Here is an 18,208-nt window from a genome sequence, read left to right on the forward strand (position 1 = left end):
GGCCCTGTTGGCACCACCTGGCTCAACAAAAGTCAGTGTAAAAATGACTGAGCTGGGTTAAAGATGATTGGCTGGTTTACATTAACTCCCCAATAGACATAGTTTTTTGGATGAAAATTGTATTTTCAGAGCTTCAGATGAATACGAATCTCCAAATATACATAGTAACAAATGTCAATGAATCTGAAAAAGTTACAATTAAATTAAAGTGTTACTAAACCTACACCAGTAAAACTAGTCTTTATATGCAGTAAAGCATGCTTGTTATACTCATTGTGGAACCTAAGGAATTAATCCTCTGCATTGTGTAAAAATGCAGTTTTATCCTGACTTCTCTGATCCTCCCCTTCTTCTAGTGTCCCCTCTCTTATCTCCTGATAAGACATATTGTGTGGAGACACTCTGCACATGCTCAGTTTGGTGTGTATGGTTGAAGAGGTTTTTTTTTCTTGGGAGAGTGCATGTGATCAGCACAGGGCCAATCAGCACTGTCCAGACAGAGGTCAGGGGTTCTGCATCCTCCTAGAGCAGAAAGAAAACTCCTCCTACAAGCTTTAACCAGTGCTCATCTGGACACTGATAGAAGTCACAAGACTGCTCTAACTGCTGATGAGAAAAGGTATGTAGCAGTTTATATTTACTAAAATAATTGCATTTCCATGTTCTGTGTACTGTGGGAGAGCAGATATAGTGAATGCAGGGCCCTGGGTTTAGTAACACTTTAATAAATGCATTTATTAATTTGGATGATGTCACATGATGCAATAGCAGTTCGAGCACATGGGGAAATTAAGTTAGTTTTCAAATTTGTTTGATCATTTGGATTCGGATAATGAATGGATCTGAATTTCGCTCCATTAATTTGAAAATTAAGATACACGTGACACCATATTGTCCAATCAGTTTATGCCTCTTGGTGGGTTGAACTAGTGTCCGAAAATATTGAATCCTTCTGATACGAAACCATCCAATTCGATAATATTTAGAATATATGGATATCTTCCAGAAAAACTGCAAAATTTTACAAATCCACCCGGACCAATGAATATATGAAACAAATGCTGAAGATGCAAAACGAATTTCGAAAATGGATCGAGTCAACATAACAAATATGATGAAACAAAATTCTTTAATGAACAAATGCATCCAAACGAAATAAAATGAACATTTCTGGCCGAATTTCTGCTCTCCAAATGTGCTTGCTCTAAGGTCCCATCTCGAATGTCCCCCCCTTGTGAGCGCTTAATACATACATTTTTTAGTGAGTGCTGCACAATAAATTATTGCTTTAAATTGGCACTCCTCAAATACCCCATGGGCCCAGGTATTGGGTAGGATAGAGGTTATTAAACGTATGGAATGCATTGACCATACCGTTCTATATTCCATGCATGTCTTCCCTAATAAATTGCACTACTAGAATGTTTATTAACATTCATTTCCCAACAACCTTCCTCTCTCTTGCCTTTATTTATGACCCCTTCCAATTCAGGCCTTCTCTTGCCTTATCTTAGTTTTCAGTTTTGCACCTTTTTGTTGCTTGTTTGTGCCAGCATGTTTATTATATTTTACCATGTACTATCTGTACCTGATTTACTTCTTTGTAACTATTACCTGTTATTACGATGCTTATCTTTGACTATGAGAATTTATATTTGATACTACTTGATTCAATCTTATCAAATGCAGTCACTTTGTAGCAGTACCAATATATTCAGGCAGCCACATGTGCCATGGCCGGCAGTAGACATTGCTCCATCGATGCTGATTTACATGGGTGCAGGAATCAACTAATTTTCTCTTGATCAAACCGTGAGCTGAACGAAAGAAAGTCTGACTGTGTATGGCTAGGTTAGCATAATTAACAGTATAATGCTGCTAATTCACTGTCCATACAGATAGTGGAGCTTTGGGATAACTAGGTGTAGATATAATAATGAAGACAGTTGATATAGTATATTAGCTGTGCTAGTACTGCTAGTGACTTATTATTTGGTAGTATTATGTGATTCTGTAAGATAAAGTAATATGCTTCTGAACATGAACCAATCTTGTGTCTGCACATCATTCATTAATGAACAGGGAGGTAGTTCCACTTATATCAAAAGTATCTCCCTGCAGCACTATTATTATGCACTGTTTGGCCAGTGAGGTGTAATGTCAACTATGTTATGTCATACCTTGAGTTACAGGAAAGAATAATTATCTCCATTCTTTCCAGACCTATCTGAATTGAATTATTAAGCACAAATCTTGATTGGTTAGGACATGGATATGTGATGACTTAATTACCCTTTATCATTACAGCCATTGGTTTGTTTAGGAGCCTTCACATATGTTGTTGAGAATGGGGACGAATAATGAGATCACATCACAGGTATAGGTTGTCACTGGAACCCTGTCAAAACAGACACAATCCCATCTCACTTTAATGGCTTTATGCCTGCAGACATGGTTCCAACTCTGGATGTCACCTTTAGAATGACAGCCCAACAAGAAAACAGGAGATTGTCTAAAAATGTAATCACCTTAGATCTAGAGGAGCTGTGCATCCCAATCATCTGATGTATGTGACAAATACTACCACACTGGGCACCATTCTGTGACGAGAACCAGGAGGAAACGTTCAACTGCTTACTGGTCCTCTGTCCCATTTCTGTTTAATTATCACTTTTCTCTGCTTGGTAGCAGTTTTCCCACAGGATATAATGTAGCAAGCAAATTATTCAATTGATCATGCAACCCTATTAGTCACAAACCATGCAACCTCTGAATTAGCAACGTCTATGTAACAGTTTTTCTGTGTATTCATGACCCATGCACCTAAATTTACAAAGATTTCCAACGTTCTGAGACAGATTTATCGCTGTAGACTGGTCAGATTTTTATTGGAAACAGATACATAAATTTTACTAAACACTAGTAATGTTAATTTTGCTTGAGCAGCACCTGAAAAATGTACCTTTTTGTCTTTAATTCCTAAAACAAGCAGAGGGTTTTCTGGGTCTAAGACCCACTAAGTGCTGGGTCTGGGCAGCACAGTGGCTTAGTGGTTAGCACATCTGCCTTGCAGTAAATGGGTCATGGGTTTGATTCCCGACCATGGCGCCTCCTGCATGGAGTTTGCATGTTCTCCCTGTGCTTGCGTGGGTTTCCTCTGGGTGCTCCAGTTTCCTCCCACAATCCAAAGACATGCTGGTAGGTTAATTGGATCCTGTCTAAATTGACCCTAATATGTGTATGTATGATTGTAAGTTAGGGACCTTAGATTGTACACCCCTTGAGGGTTAGGGACTGATGTGAATGTTCAATATATATGTGTAAAGCGCTGCATAAATTGACAGCACTATATAAGTACCTGAAATAAATAAATAAGTATGCCTCAGAAAATGATGCCCTGACTGCTAGCCTTGTGAGATTTGGAATGGGATTTGGTAAGATCTACTATACTGTTCACTGTTCTCCTTGCTGGAGAGGAAGCTGTACCTGGGGACCTGTAGTAAACACAGGTAGTATTTTTTTTCTTCAACCCAGCAGGCTGAATGAAGAAAAAAAAAAAAGAGGATGTTAGTACAGTGATCTCCCTGCTGAGCTATATTGTTCTGAGAGGGGCACTGCACCCCACCAGAACACACCAGTCAGCGCTTGCAGCTATTGGCTGTAAATGCCAATTGACTACTTTTTTTGCAGCATGCCCATTCGACAGAAGCCAGATGTTAGGCTGCTGTCCACATGGGCCAAATGTCAGCTGGTTTCTGTTGAACCAGCCGATACCGGACAATATTCTGCCCATGTTTACCAGCCCTAACTCTATGCTTCCTCCATCTTCCCTGTTGCTTCTTGATCATTTTCATTCCATACAGCTTGCTATTCCTATTATATCCTTTATAAGATTTCCATGGCAGTGCTACAGCTCCAGATGCAGCAAGTGTGGTCAAGGCAACATACCCATGTTTTGATGTCTCTGCTATGTTTGATGAAAATAATTTTTACAAAATATTCTGGTGTTATTATCTGAGATAACCCCCTTTTTGGATAAATCACAAACTATCACACACAATAAAAATCCATCTAACAATGAAACATCCCTTATCAACAATCACAGTATTGTCCTCAGCTGAAGAGAGCTGATTAGTAAAATAAAGCTTTTAGTATGACCACTACTGTAGCCTAATATTTTAAAAAGTAACATATACAGTACATAACCTGACAATATACATTTTTATTGAATTTTTATCCTGACTGGAGTGCTCCATTAACCATGCATGGCTATAGCTTTCTGCTGCTACATGGTCTCACCAGTATGAATTATTTCATATATAACAATTCTGTGACCAGCAGTACTAGCAAACCTGAAAATCATACCATCCTCTGTTACCTATTTCAAGCAGCTGTCATTTCTGCTTTCAGACACTAAGATGACTATATTTAACCCACTTCTGCCTAAGAAGAGAAGTCACAGTAGACAAGACAATGCAAAAATTTAGATTTAATTTGAATCCCAAAAATTTAAAATAGCTTTTCAAAATCATGAAAATTAAAAGGCAAATTGAACAAAAAAGAAGCCTCATATACAGAGACACATAAATTAAACAGTTTATATTGCAGACAAGCCAGAGTGTGTATAGATTACATATATACAGTCATCTTCTGTAAACAAGGCATTTGTACATTTTTACATTTACAAAAAAGCTCATCACTACCATAGGATACAATAATCCAAATAGGACATAAAGGATTCAATTTGATTTAGGTTTCGTTTATTTCTGTTTTTTTTAACTGTACAAATTCTCTTCATAAAAATATATCTCTGTACAAAATAGTCTATTTATTCTGTTTTGTCCTTTCCACGGGTAGTTTGTGGGGTTGCAAAGGGGGAGGCCAGTGGCAGAGCGATGAACTATAACTAGTTCTGATAATGATTGCATTTCAGACTGTAGGAGTTGGGAGCGGCCAGGGCGAAACCAGAGATGGGTCAGTTTACCGTCCACATATCCAATCTGCTTAACTGTGTTGTGCAAAAGAGTTAAAGCACCAATATAACATGTTGATAAACATATTTATTGTTATTTAATGATGCATTTTTGCCTGTTTATGGTAATGTATTAAAACGGTTAATTTTTTTGCTAATTGTTTGTGAAGCACAACAAACATGGCAGCATATTAACTCCCATTCCGCTGAATGGCCATGTCATTTCTTATTTTTAGCGGTGTTACTTTTTGCACTCTAAATGACAACTAAACCTCTGCTTCAGATCCCTTCTTAGAGCAACACCAGGGCCCTTCCTTCCATATATCAAATGTAATTAAAAATCAAACATCAGCCTTGATTTTAATACGGCTAAATACACAAGAACACAGAAGTTATAGTCTGCCTTTTACAAGCAAGGGCCCATCGACTGGAGTAATGTTTGCACTATTGTCGTTGGCAATTGCCAGTTGCCATTAGCTCATGTAGGATTGCTCACTGCAGCAGTAACATACGTCAAGCTCCAATTTTGGTGCTTGCTTATATGAATCGTTAGCTTAACCATGTAAAAATAGACCCCAAAGTTGAACATTTTATCTGCAAGGTTGGGCAATAAAATAGTGTTTTACTTGTAGTAGAGCAGCAGAGGAGGGGTGGAGGAAAAAGGACCCTAAATTGTTACTCCATTAAGGGAGCAGAAGCTGGATTTTGCTCTAGCTTTTGTGTAGAAAATAATTATATTGAGGCTTCCAAGATTAGTCTTTTTTTTCCGTAAAACAGGCAGAAACACCACCTCTAAATGACGAATGTGACAAATGGTAATATTACTGTTTATGGTTGAAAATCTAATGATAATGTCATAAATAACAAAATAAAAATACAGATATGGGCTACATTCAAACTTGGTTAATATGTTCTTTTTCCTAACAAGTGCAATAAAAGATGCTACATATCCCCTGTACAGCGAGTCCCTGTGACACTATAGTACGTACAGTTAACCAAATGGCTAACAGATGCCTGTGACCAGAACAGTGGTACTGTATAGTATATATAGCAATGCATTGCAGGGAACATAGGGGCTGTGGATCATGTATGTCTATACTTGTGGTAACAAGACATCTCGATGCAAATGCATTGACATAAAATTAAATTCAGGACATCATATATGCCCCAAAAAAGACATTTTGTTTCTCTTTTTGTGAAGTCTTATTTATGAAGGATTTATAAAGAAAGAATTTTACATGTTCTCAATAGCAACCCTTTTGCACTGTCCGAGCATTAAAATGTCAGTCGCTGGTTGCTAAGGGCAATACAGAAATCCTCTCTTTTACACACTTTCATTCATAATTGAATTGTCAAACTGATAACTATATGCTAAATTTGCCAATATGCAGGCCAGTATGACAGTAGCTTACACTTGTTAGGTTAAAACACTCAAAATGGAAATTTGGTTGTATGACTCAGTATATCTGGTTATTATGAAAGTTCCACTGCTGCCCAAACTATCTTTATAATGTGGATACCAAATACCAGGAGCTTTTAAATGTAACCAGGTTTTGAAGTAAAGATCTAATCCCCACACAGTGAAATTGAATGGCCACATCAGCTTTAGTATGGATCCCTAAAGTTTGTTAGGCAAGGCTCAGTTTTGCCAAACCAAGGATCTTGTAAATGGCAGTGGAAGAATAGTGTTGCATTTACCAACTAATCAGCTTCTTCCTGTTATATTTCTAGGGCAGATTCGAAAATAAAAAGTAGGATCTGAGAGCGTATGTTGGCAACATGCGGTACGTTTTTCAGACACTTTCAGTTACCAGACCCCATTGTCATACTGCTGCACAGGAAACAATGCATATCAAAATTAACCAAAACAGATGCCATGGAGTATAAATACTGAGACAATTGAAAGTCTATGAACAATCCAGTACATAGTAACAGAAGAGGTAGTTGATGCTTTCATCATGAATAATAATATAGTAACACCAATCAGGTAAAACAGCAAAAGTGGAAATGTATATCTTAAACTCTATATATTCTATTTATTTATTTATTTATTTAGAATCAATTTTTATAAAATGTATTAATAGACATATTTTTTGTAAGGAAGTTGCTACACCAACTTGGTTTAATTTGCATCTATAGGGTGAGATCTGGGTCATTTTTGGTAGTATATAAAAATAAATCTAAGAGTAATACATTGTGATCTTACTGCCTGTTAAAACATTCATAGGAATGAGTAATTTCATTCATTGTCATAGGAAGAGGTAAAGTACCACAGGCTGTCACAATACCCTACTACTTTATAAGCCTATGTTCTCAGTGGCTGCTAAAAGAACATTCAAGATGCCAAACCACTCAACCTATTGAGCTGACCAAAAACATTTATGTCCCCCACCACCACCCCTAAGTCTGGGGCTTGTGCCATAGAGTCTTTATATTGTGATAACATTCTGCTATTATTGAGGGGTCCTATAATTATCCTAGAAGTTTGCACTCTAAAATGTCTCCTAACATATATATAAAATGTAAAATAAAAAGAACCTGCAATGCATTGCTTATGACAATCTCAAGCCTGCGATTCAACTCTGAATTTTCGAGGTAATGTGGCCAAACTTTTCCTGAATGATGCAACACAGAATATTATATTGGTCAAATGTATTCATCTGTAGCTGGAGAAAGGAGTGTCAGTACACGTTTTGTATGTGCTCACAGACCAATGAGATGGGGGTTAGCTTCAGAGCAATATTTCCGGACAGCTCTCCTTCAAGTGTTGGCTGGTTGAAGACTCCCACGCCAACCTGGGGCTTGGGTTGTAAGGCTGCGCTCCCCCTTCCCGCCAACGCCACACAGTCTGTTATGTGCTGCAGGGATCAGGCGGAGAAGAATGGAGGAAAAGCACTTTTTGGAACTTGTTCTTTGCTGAATAAAAATATGTATATTTATATATAGGATTGTTTATATCCACTTCTGACCAACGTTGCATGTATACAAGTTCATTATAAAAGCACTTGCACGGTGTCCCTGGAGGATAAGGACCTCTTGAGGTGGCAGACCTGCCACTTGCGTTGAGACACCCAGTTGTCAAGGCTGCATGAGGCCCTGGCAGATTGGTGCATGGGAGGTTGCCAGTCCACTGCCGACATTGCTTCATCTTTGAACACGGGGTCTTCTCCTAGTTTTTCCTAAACTCACCAGCCTAGCACAGTTTGGATGTCATCAAAAATGGAGTGGCTACAAGTGGCACTGGTGATCACAGCTGCCCACTGATGATTTTGCAGGGCGAGGAAAGACAGGATGAAGACTCCAAGAAAACCCAGTTCACTATACAGGAAAAAAGAAACAAATAAGCAAGAGGAAATGTGGCAGAATATAATATTTATTTTAAAGCTTGAATTCTCTGGAAACATTTTAGATAGCTAATGAATAAAGAGAACACACTGGTGTGTCTGTTCTGTTCTCATCTTGCATCCTGTTCTAGATGTGACATCACAGAGCATGTGAAGAGGGGGCTGGGCTGTGGCAGAAAATGGACTGCATTGGACAAGGCATCCTGATGCAGAGGACTAAAGCCAGCCATAGAGAGAAATTTGACCAGTTAAGAAGGAACCACCAAATTTTGATCCATCTGTGGCAGGCTGGTTGTACTGCAGATGATCTATTGTTGTTTTTTTTTTTGTAAGATCACTGGTGCTGGCTATAGCCAGGATCAGTGATCATTGTATTCTGATGGCAGTGAAACCTCCTGCTGTCAGAATAAAATAGCACAATGGGAGGGACTCCCCCATCAACACTGACTGTGGTAATGGGGGAATCAAGTGATTTTCTTTCCCTCAACCTATGGTTGAGGGAAAGAAAAGCACTTTTTGGAACTTGTTCTTTGCTGAATAAAAATATGTATATTTATATATAGGATTGTTTATATCCACTTCTGACCAACGTTGCATGTATACAAGTTCATTATAAAAGCACTTGCACGGTGTCCCTGGAGGATAAGGACCTATGGGCCTAAAGGCTGAAAGTTAATTCTTTCACCAGGGCAGAAGGAAAACAGAACCCATGATGGCAACCCAGTTGAATAAGACAGGTTAAGAGCACAGAACTGCTTTCTTTACAATTTTAGAATGGACAGTAGACAGCTAAGCAGAGTAAAAAGGAGATTCTCTCCTCACCTGCAACTTACATGCCTCAAATGTTTCCAATTTATAAGCAGTGAATGTTTTCTACATTTTGTGAAATAAGTTTATAGTTGATGGAGTTGGGCACACAATATTAGACTATAATAATTACTTTATAGAAACCTTTTTAAATATAATTGATTTGTTTATAGCATACAAGCCTCTGTAATGTGATAAAAAAGACTCTGGAAGCTAGCATGTATACATCTCATTACAATATAAGAGAGGTGTTTAAACTAAAGCAAGCATTGATGGAGCAAATTTCTGTCCTGCAACCATGGGTTTCAGGGAAGAAATGTGCTTGATTCCCCACAGACAGTGTTGACAGGGGAATCTCCCCTCCCTTTCCTGCGGAGCCAGTGTGTTCTCCTGGTGGGAGGAGCCTTCCCCGCCAGGAGAACACAGTGATTCTTGCTAGCAGCTATAAAAGCTCCTAGCAATAATCGCATGTAATATCCAGCAGGCTGGTTGTACCCAAATTGATTGGGTACATTCAGCCTGCCCATACATGGTTTGAATCTCAGACATTTCCTGCTGAACCAGCCGAGACTCGAATCATCTTAAGTCAGGATTCACACTGGAGGCAGAGTCTCAGATTTGTTGCTGAACAGATTCAACAGTTGGACACCTGACATCCATTAGATTGGGCAGGTATCTGGATGGTTTTTATGTTACTTTGTCAAGCACTTTTGTAAGTATAATACGTACATTTAATAAAGTTTTATGTGAGTGTGATTTTTTCCTTTTCTTCCAAGTTGTGCGGAAGTACACTTAAGGTAGGATTGTATACTTTTATCACTTGAGCAAAAACAGTTTGTATCCATTTGTCACCTGTATGGTTGTGCAGTGTGTAAATTATGTGTAAATGACAAGTAGGCTGTATGGATTTACAAATCCTTAGGTGGGCAAAACAGTAAGCTTATTCATTTCAACAGAACTGTTTGCCTGGATTTATTCTTGACTGGTTGTTTACTTTAAAATAAATTAAGCCACCAAAACACAACCTTGCCCTTTCATCTAATAGAAAATTGAAACCAGTCATGCTCATTTAGCATTTTGTTGCAAAAGAATTTAGCCATTTTTATGCAATACTCTAAATTGCTGGTGTAACACTAACCTAAGCTTCAGTCGAAGGAAAGATTAAACAAGCCTGTAGAGAATTACACCGAAGTAGAGCAGCTAAAGGTTGTCAATCATAATCTTGATACTCTTTAAGGGCTCATGCACATGTTCACAATGGGGCTGCACAGTGTGCAAGAGCCTTTGTAAAATCTTCCCCAGGTACCACAGCTGCTGTATACACCCACCCATAGAAAGCAAATAGATGTACAGAAATAGAAAGTGCTGTATGGTCCCCTTGCAGCATGAGCCCTAAAGGAAAATGGCACCTGTTTATAAAACTTATATAAAATACTGTATACGGTAATTGCTGCGAGAGCCTGTAAAATGCAGACCAGGGTTGATTCTGTATAGTTTTCTAAACAGGTAGAATAGCACATAACACATACAGGCTGACTAATAAAAACTGGATAGACAGAAATTGCACCAACAGGATCAATAATATCATCCAAATAAGTTATTAACTTTTTATTTTTATGAAAAATTAATTCTCACAATGGTTTAAATTTTTTCAAACTGTCTTTTATTTGGTTTTCATGAATCACCCACAAATAGCCAACACAAACAGCTTGAGAAAACTGTCAGCCAGAAACTATATAAATCTCAAACTGAAGGTATATTGAGTGGGCAGGCTGTGTATGGCACAGTGTTTAACAAATAGCAATGGCTGTATACCGACTGATTTTACATGTTGCCTACAGACTGAAAAAAAACAGTCTGATCATTGAAGATCTGCCACAGGATAGTTTGTATTAGCAGTAGGATGTTTTAGACAAAATATTAATTTTCAACTGATGCTGCAATCCACATTAAGTTCTGAATGGCACAGTACACAGAGAAGCTAATGCTTCATTGGGCACTTGTGTGTTCTGAGTGCAAGGTCAAATGTAAGCTTCCAGATGTCCCATGTTGATACTAATGTATGTACATATTGCTACCAATCAAAATGTCGCTAGATTTTCATAACCATTATACACCTTTATATTTACTTACCTGATGAAGGGCAGGTGCTATACAGCAGTGCACACTGTGCTAACAGTGAACTCAGTCTCATTTGCCACTATTTCTGTGGGTTGTACATTCCGTTCATACATTGGGTTCTCAAATGTGGCCCGGCCATTTGTATTCTCATGTCCGGCAAAGCCATTAAATGGAACCTTCGGTCTTCTGCTGAGACAAACATCAAATTAGTCACTGAAACCAACATAAACAGCTTCACTAAGGGCTTTAACTGAGTATATTGTACTGATAACAGATAAATACGTTCACATGCTTTTAAATCTTTTTACTCCACATTGGTTAACCTATACTGAGAAAAAGCTGATATGGGGCCCTTGGGTGTAAAAAACAAACTCATGCTGATTTTGTGTCTGGTAACCCTGTCCATTGGGACAAGTAGAAAACTGGGAGGTGTAGTATGGCAGGCCCTTTAAACACTACAGATTCTTTTCCAGATAGTTAGAGACTGGAGATAGTCAAGTTCAACAGTGTTGTAGATAAAACTGTAATCTTGTTTTCTGACACAACACCTCTTTGCTTTTACTTTTATACTAATGCAACGGTTTCATGTACAATAGGTGAACTATTTAACTGAAACTTTGGGTTCTTTTCTGTCATTTGCACATAATGCATTGAAATACCCATGAGCAGACTCATAGTATGTTGTTTATTTTCTATTTAAACTTGGTTCCCAAAAGAACAAGGCATTCATGAATATAGAATCCTAATTCTTAAATTTAGAAATCTTAAAGTAGAACTATGGACTTCCTTTATAGAAATATTTGTGACTGCATTTAATTTTTTTCTTAGCCCACCTGCAAAGTTCCACAAGTACCTGTTGAGTCTGTCAGTGAAGTTCACCTAATGCAGCTTCCTATGGTGGTGTGGCAACAATGCTGTAGTGCTCCTGAATCCTGAATTGTTGCCACTCTCATTTAGGCTGTGCCTGCTTGCAATACAGTGGAATGAAAGAATGTTTCAGTGGTCATGGCTATCAGCATTGTCATTGCTGATTCATAAGCCTGCAGCTTGTCAATCAGCACCTGGCCACACCTCATCTTGCTCACAGCTTTCTGGACTGACAGCACTGACTCTATTGCTGAAACCCTCCCACTGTGAGCTGCAGTGTCCAGCAGGGTGAGTGTGTGAGAGACAGTTTGGAAAGGTAAAGGAAGTTTTGTTTACATTATGAGGCTTGATAATGACACAGTAACTGGATTTGTTGTTTGTTTAGATTATCATACATGAACCTTTAGTTGTACTTTAAATTGATGTAGGTATTTGCAGGCCAGAGTTAGCTGTTATTTTACACATATTTCCCTATTAAATCTAAAGTCAGATGAGAGTGGTCAGTTTCTTTTTAATTTGAATACTGTATTAGGAAACATAGAAACATAGAACAGTGACTGCAGAAAACTATCATGTGTATGATCGCGTCTGCCCCACTTTTACCTATAAGTATATTTTTTTATGTTTTTTTGTCTGAGTAAAGATCTATGTTTTATCCAAACATGTTTGAATCCAAGGAAATTCCTAACTCATCAAAATTTCAAAGTACTAATTCACTCTAGGATTCAATGGTCAATGTTTGTGTCATGTTTAAATTATCTCATATTGACCTAGTAACCTATAATGCATTTTCCTGGTGCACAATTATAATACCTGTGTTTGTAGAGATATAGGACAAAACCAGCAATGATGAGAGCTATAAAAGGCACAAGAATAGCAGCGGCCACTGAGCTGCTGTTGGATGGAAAGTGTCCAATGGTGTCAGGATTGGTCTCTAGTAATCTCCTATCTGTAACAGCAAAAGACATAGAGACATGTCAACAAAGACTGCATGGAAAAGAGTTTCAGGTTATGCAAGTATACATTAAGTAAACCTGTACATATTATCGAAACACTCATCATAAATGAAATGCAGGTACTTGTACATACTGTGCCTTAATATAACCCATGGTACTATTGCATGCAGAGATGTAAAAGTGTTGGTGCAGCACCTTCTACCTAATGCAATTGCCAAATGATCCTTCAACAAAGATTTCCCTGGAAATGTGCTTTAAATAAGGGCATTCTATTGTTCATGAGTTGCTACTAAATGATAAACTAGATAGAAGAGTTATCTAGAAATGTTATAGTTACTTATTACAGTGATAGGGCTTACAAGCTACCCCAAAGCAAATGCTGCTGTATCTGTGAACTGTTCCATCATGAAAAGAAATGGCTCCCATAACACTTTATTCTTATGCAGACTAATATAGGCTGACAGCACCCAAAAAAACTAGGTAAAATACTGACACTGCACATACATTGTTTGCTATTGTTAAAGGTGATCTTCATTGCAGTCTTGATGACTTCATCATTAGATTCACTTTATAAACCTAAAAAGTTATTTATGTATTTATTACATGATTACTTTACAGAAGAATAGGCTGAGGTGAGCAAATCAGTACGTGGTTTACCACAAGATGGCACAAATAAATAAGCCAAGGTTGGATATATAACATGGGGCCTAATACAGAAGCATAGGAGGGGGGCGGGGGGCTAATATGAGTTTGTAAAATATGTATATATGTATATACTGTAAATGTGTGCATGTAGGTGCTGGAAAGTAGTGCAATGCAGACCACTTCACCAGCATATAACTCCTTGCAATTACCTGTACAAGAAGACAATCTTAGAGTGCAAAATAAAGAGGGATACAGAAGCAGAGTGTAACATGTCTTGGCAAACATGGGCATGGCTGGGTGCTATCAAATTGGTATTAACAGTATACCTTCGCCTCAGTCAATAACAGGTTTTTAGGCTAGGCATCAAGTAGGGTTACATGAGCATGTAGGAAAAAAAGGAAGGAGGAAAGTGGACTCTTCTTTTGTATGTGAGTGTTCAACTTTTTTACCAATATGCACAGGTAAACTTTTCCTCCTTTTCTGTTAATGTATAGTGGCTACTTGGGATGGCTGTAGGATAGCTTCTTTAAACTGAATTTTAGAACTGCTTCCAGACACTAAACATAGAGGGCATTGCAGCATTGAGAACCCTCATTTGGAAGAAATCATAAGAAAACCTATATAAAGTATAGAAGAGGGGATACATTTATTTCGGGAAGGCTATGCCTCCTATGGCCTCTCCATGACAGAAGCTCTCTCTTCACCGAAGCTAACTCTGTGACTGACCTTCTGTTGGGTTCTGGAATTCAGTATGATCCAACTGCCACTCTGCAACCACAGAATAGGGGAAAATAGAGAAAACTTCTCAATAAAATGGTTGTCCCATTCCCCCTAGCTAGCTTGTTATGATGTATCAGGTAAATCTAACACAGATGGATTGCAACCCTTTTTTTAAAATTAAAATGGCCATGTGGATTCACACAATTCATGCTTGGAAAGAAACAGATTTACCTGATATGCAGCAAACAACACATGGATTAACTTATCTTAAAGCGATTGTAAACCTTCTTTTTCCATTAAAATCACAAACATGTTATACTTATCTGCAATGTGCAATGGTTTTGCACAGAGCAGCCACAATCTTCCTCTTCTAGGGTCCCCTGCCAGCACTCCTGGCTCCTCCCCTCTGCCACGTGTCCACCATAGAAAACCACTACTTATGGTGGGTACTCGTGTGGGCTTGCTCCCGAGCCAGGATGACACACAGCCCAGCTTTACCCCGCACCCCACTCTCTGCTCACAGGTTTGGACTGACAGCAGCAGAAGCCAATGACTCTCACTGTCAGCCAAGCATGTGAGAGCTGGGAGAGGAGGGAGCTGCAGATGTGTGTAGTGCTGGACTAAGATCAGGCTCAGGTGAGTATTTGGGATAGGGGGGCTGCAGGGGGAGCTGCATATAAAATATTTTTTTACTCTAATGCAGAGAATGCATAAAGATACAAAACCTTTCACCTTTACAACCACTTTAACTGCAGGTGTATTTCTTACTAAAGGCTTACTTAATTTGTGTAGTATTTATCCTTTTATCCTCACATGCAATTGTGAAAGTCAGTTAAGTCAACAAGGTTTACCTATCCTCTGGAATCCAAACTGGCCAAATCCTTTTCCACGCACAAATCCTTGGTAGATATACGTTCCTCCGGCAGTTTCAGATGAGATCTATAGTAATGAAAACCATGAGATCTTAAGAGTAATGAAAACCATGTTTGTACATTAAGATTTTCTTGAAACACATTGTTAAAAAAAGCCAAGCACAGAAATGCCTTTTAAAAACATTTTCCTTTGCATCAAGGAAACTAAGCAATATATATACCACCTCTGTGCAGTGTTTCAAAAAATACTGTAATAGAGGACTAAACTTTAGCTTGTAGGGCATGTTTTGAGAGACAACTATGTGGGTAGATCAGGCAATCTGGGGAATTTTTTCTATCCCATGAAAGTTCTAGCCCACCCACACACTTGTTGAGAGGGGAGTCACTCTCTGATATGTGAGCATTTAAGATACAGTGTTTTATTGTGTTGGATTACTCTGAGGAAGGGGGAATGGCCCCCTGAAATGCACTAGCCTTCCAACTGTGTTATACATGGTCAAACACAATCACCTCTAGGCTGGAGTTTATATCTGATACACTTGATTTCTACTATGTTTGTAAGTATATAACCTTTGAATCCAATAACCGTTTTGGTGGTAGTGCACTAGGAGTTTGCGCCTTCCTGTGTCTGTTTTTTGCATTGTTGAAGATTACCTGCTTTGAGGAGGGATGCATTAGGCAAAGCATTACAGTGATACCATTGGATGTATTATTGTCTGAAGTGTTTGAATTCTTTTACAACAGATATTAAATATTGTTTGGAAAACTCTAATCTACATAAAAAGATTGTTCAGTTTAACATAACACAACACAACATATTCACTCAATTTTTCACCTTAATAATACACTGTTTATGAATTGAGCCATGTCAATGTTGTTAAAAAGAAACTCTGTTGGAAAATGAGCCACTTTTAAGTGCTGGTAGGCAGGTTCAGAATCTCAGAGGCCCAGAAATCTGTGGTGATCTCAACATCAATTTACAACATCATCCGGTATGCTAACATGGCCTCATCCCTTTCCACATTGTGTGCATCTTGATACTGCCATGTGGGGCAACCTCAGTGACCAATAGGGAGGCACAAGAGACAGATCATGGATCTTTGTGGGGACAAAGTTAAACCTTCTTGGTGGTGTCAGCTTTTAAATGAAAGAGATAGGCACATTTTGTAATTCTATACACTACCAATCAAAAGTTTTAGAACACCCTGATTTTTATTGAAATTTACTCAGTTTAAGGTCTCAATGAACTCTGAAAATAAAGCACAGAACAGATAAACAATTGGACATAAAAAAAGAAATCATGAAATCATGTATTTTAATAAAATGTAATCTAATTTTTTTTACTCATTCTGACACAGCCTGGAGGTGTGTTTTGGATCATTATCTTGCTGTTAGATGAACCCCTGACCAACTAGGCATATTCCAGAGGGTATTGCATGGCGCTGCAAAATCCTGTGGTAGTAGTTTTGGTTCAGGGTGCCATTCACTCTGTGTTAGTTGCCTACTCTGGATCCAGCAAAGACTCCCAGACCATCACACTTCCTCCTCCATGTTTGACAACGAGGAACCATCCTTTCACCTACTCGACTGTGCACATAAACCCTGTATGATGAACCAAAGATTTTGATTCATCGGTCCATAAGATCTTCTTCCTGCCTTCTGTAGTCCACTGATAGCTCTTCACGGCAATCCGCTTTTTCTTATTTTGCCATCTTAGCAATGGCTTTCTTACAGCCACTTGACCTGTCAAACCTGCAACCTGAAGTCTCCTCTTCACAGTTAAAACTGACACTTACTTTGATCAGTGTTAAGCTGTACTTGAAGCTGTTTTGCTGTGAGCTGCCTGACATGCAAGTTGTTGACTCTCAGGAACTTGACTTCTAATTCTGTTATGGCCTTTTGGTCTGTCAGAACTCCTCCTGTCAATTTCCTCCAGTTTTCAAGTGCCTTTTGTTTACTTCTTCCCAGAAAAGGCCTTTTTGTATAACTCTGAAATGTACATTATTTTCAGTTCTTGTTAACCTAAACTTTTTCTTTCACCTCTGGCAGTTTACCGCTTACCTTTGTACCATTTCAGGTTATTCACTGAACTTTAACTGTTTAAATTTAAAAACTGGAAAAATTGTGGTGTTCTAAAATGTTTGACAGGTAGTATATTATTTGTCCTAGACTATCTAAGGTGAACACAGGTGCCCCCAGCTGTTGCAATGAAAACACATTCACTAACAAACTGCAGTTGGGGTTGCTGCAGCAAAATATCTGCTGCATTTTCTGCACTTATTTTTGCAAAAAAAAAAAAGTAAAATTTTGATCCTCTGCATAGCTGTCACTGTCCTGTCACATTGCGGTTTTATCACAAAATGGAAATGCATTAAATGGAAATGTGAAAAGAGATTTAGTTTGAATGGTTAAAGCTAGGTGGTTATCTGGTTTTAAAATGCAGTTATCATAGGATTGCACATGTCGTGTTTTAGACATGAAATCTGTAGAATTAACAGAACTGAAATATAGCATGTGACAGCTGATAAGAGGCGCTTGTCCTTTTCCTATCTTCTGTACAGCTAAGAGACAATTAGATCCATAGCCTTCATTTATATTCAGGATAGCTCAGTGTCTACCCCAAGCATTCATATCTTTAGTGCGTTACAATGACAATGAGTACTGTCCTTAGCATTCCATCATCTGTCTCCACTTTTTTTGTGCTTTCAACAGTCAATGGCCATATGAGGCAATCACCTGCATGTCTAAATACACTGACAGTTTTAAATACTGGGAGTGAATTACAATATTTTAATGTAAATTTTACTTTTTTTCCAAGCTAAGAGAACTTAAAGGATATTTAAACCCAAGAACTAAAATATACAGCACCTTAGCAGTCTCTAGATATTGTATCTGCATTACTTT

General features: G+C 38.3%; 1 protein-coding gene across 3 annotated transcripts in view; it reads right to left on the reverse strand.

Annotated features, from left to right (window-relative positions):
- Positions 1-4,471: 4,471 nt before the first annotated feature.
- Positions 4,472-18,208, reverse strand: part of CSMD2 (CUB and Sushi multiple domains 2) — a 1,275,366-nt gene continuing 1,261,629 nt past the window's right edge. For 2 of the 3 annotated variants that reach the window (XM_089673878.1, XM_089673880.1), the window contains 5 exons: positions 15,284-15,371; positions 14,439-14,480; positions 12,925-13,060; positions 11,257-11,430; positions 4,472-8,290 (listed from right to left, as the gene is read on the reverse strand). In XM_089673878.1, coding sequence (XP_089530004.1) covers positions 11,274-11,430; positions 12,925-13,060; positions 14,439-14,480; positions 15,284-15,371 — 423 coding nt within the window. In that variant the 3' untranslated portion in view covers positions 4,472-8,290; positions 11,257-11,273. The remainder of the gene's footprint in view (positions 8,291-11,256; positions 11,431-12,924; positions 13,061-14,438; positions 14,481-15,283; positions 15,372-18,208) is intronic. The other variant, XM_089673879.1, reaches the window with a different exon arrangement.

The sequence above is a fragment of the Staurois parvus genome, unplaced genomic scaffold (assembly GCF_062004578.1).
Source record: "Staurois parvus isolate SC_StPar_1 unplaced genomic scaffold, SC_StPar_1.0 ptg000145l, whole genome shotgun sequence".
In the NCBI taxonomy this organism is placed as follows: Eukaryota; Metazoa; Chordata; class Amphibia; order Anura; family Ranidae; genus Staurois; species Staurois parvus.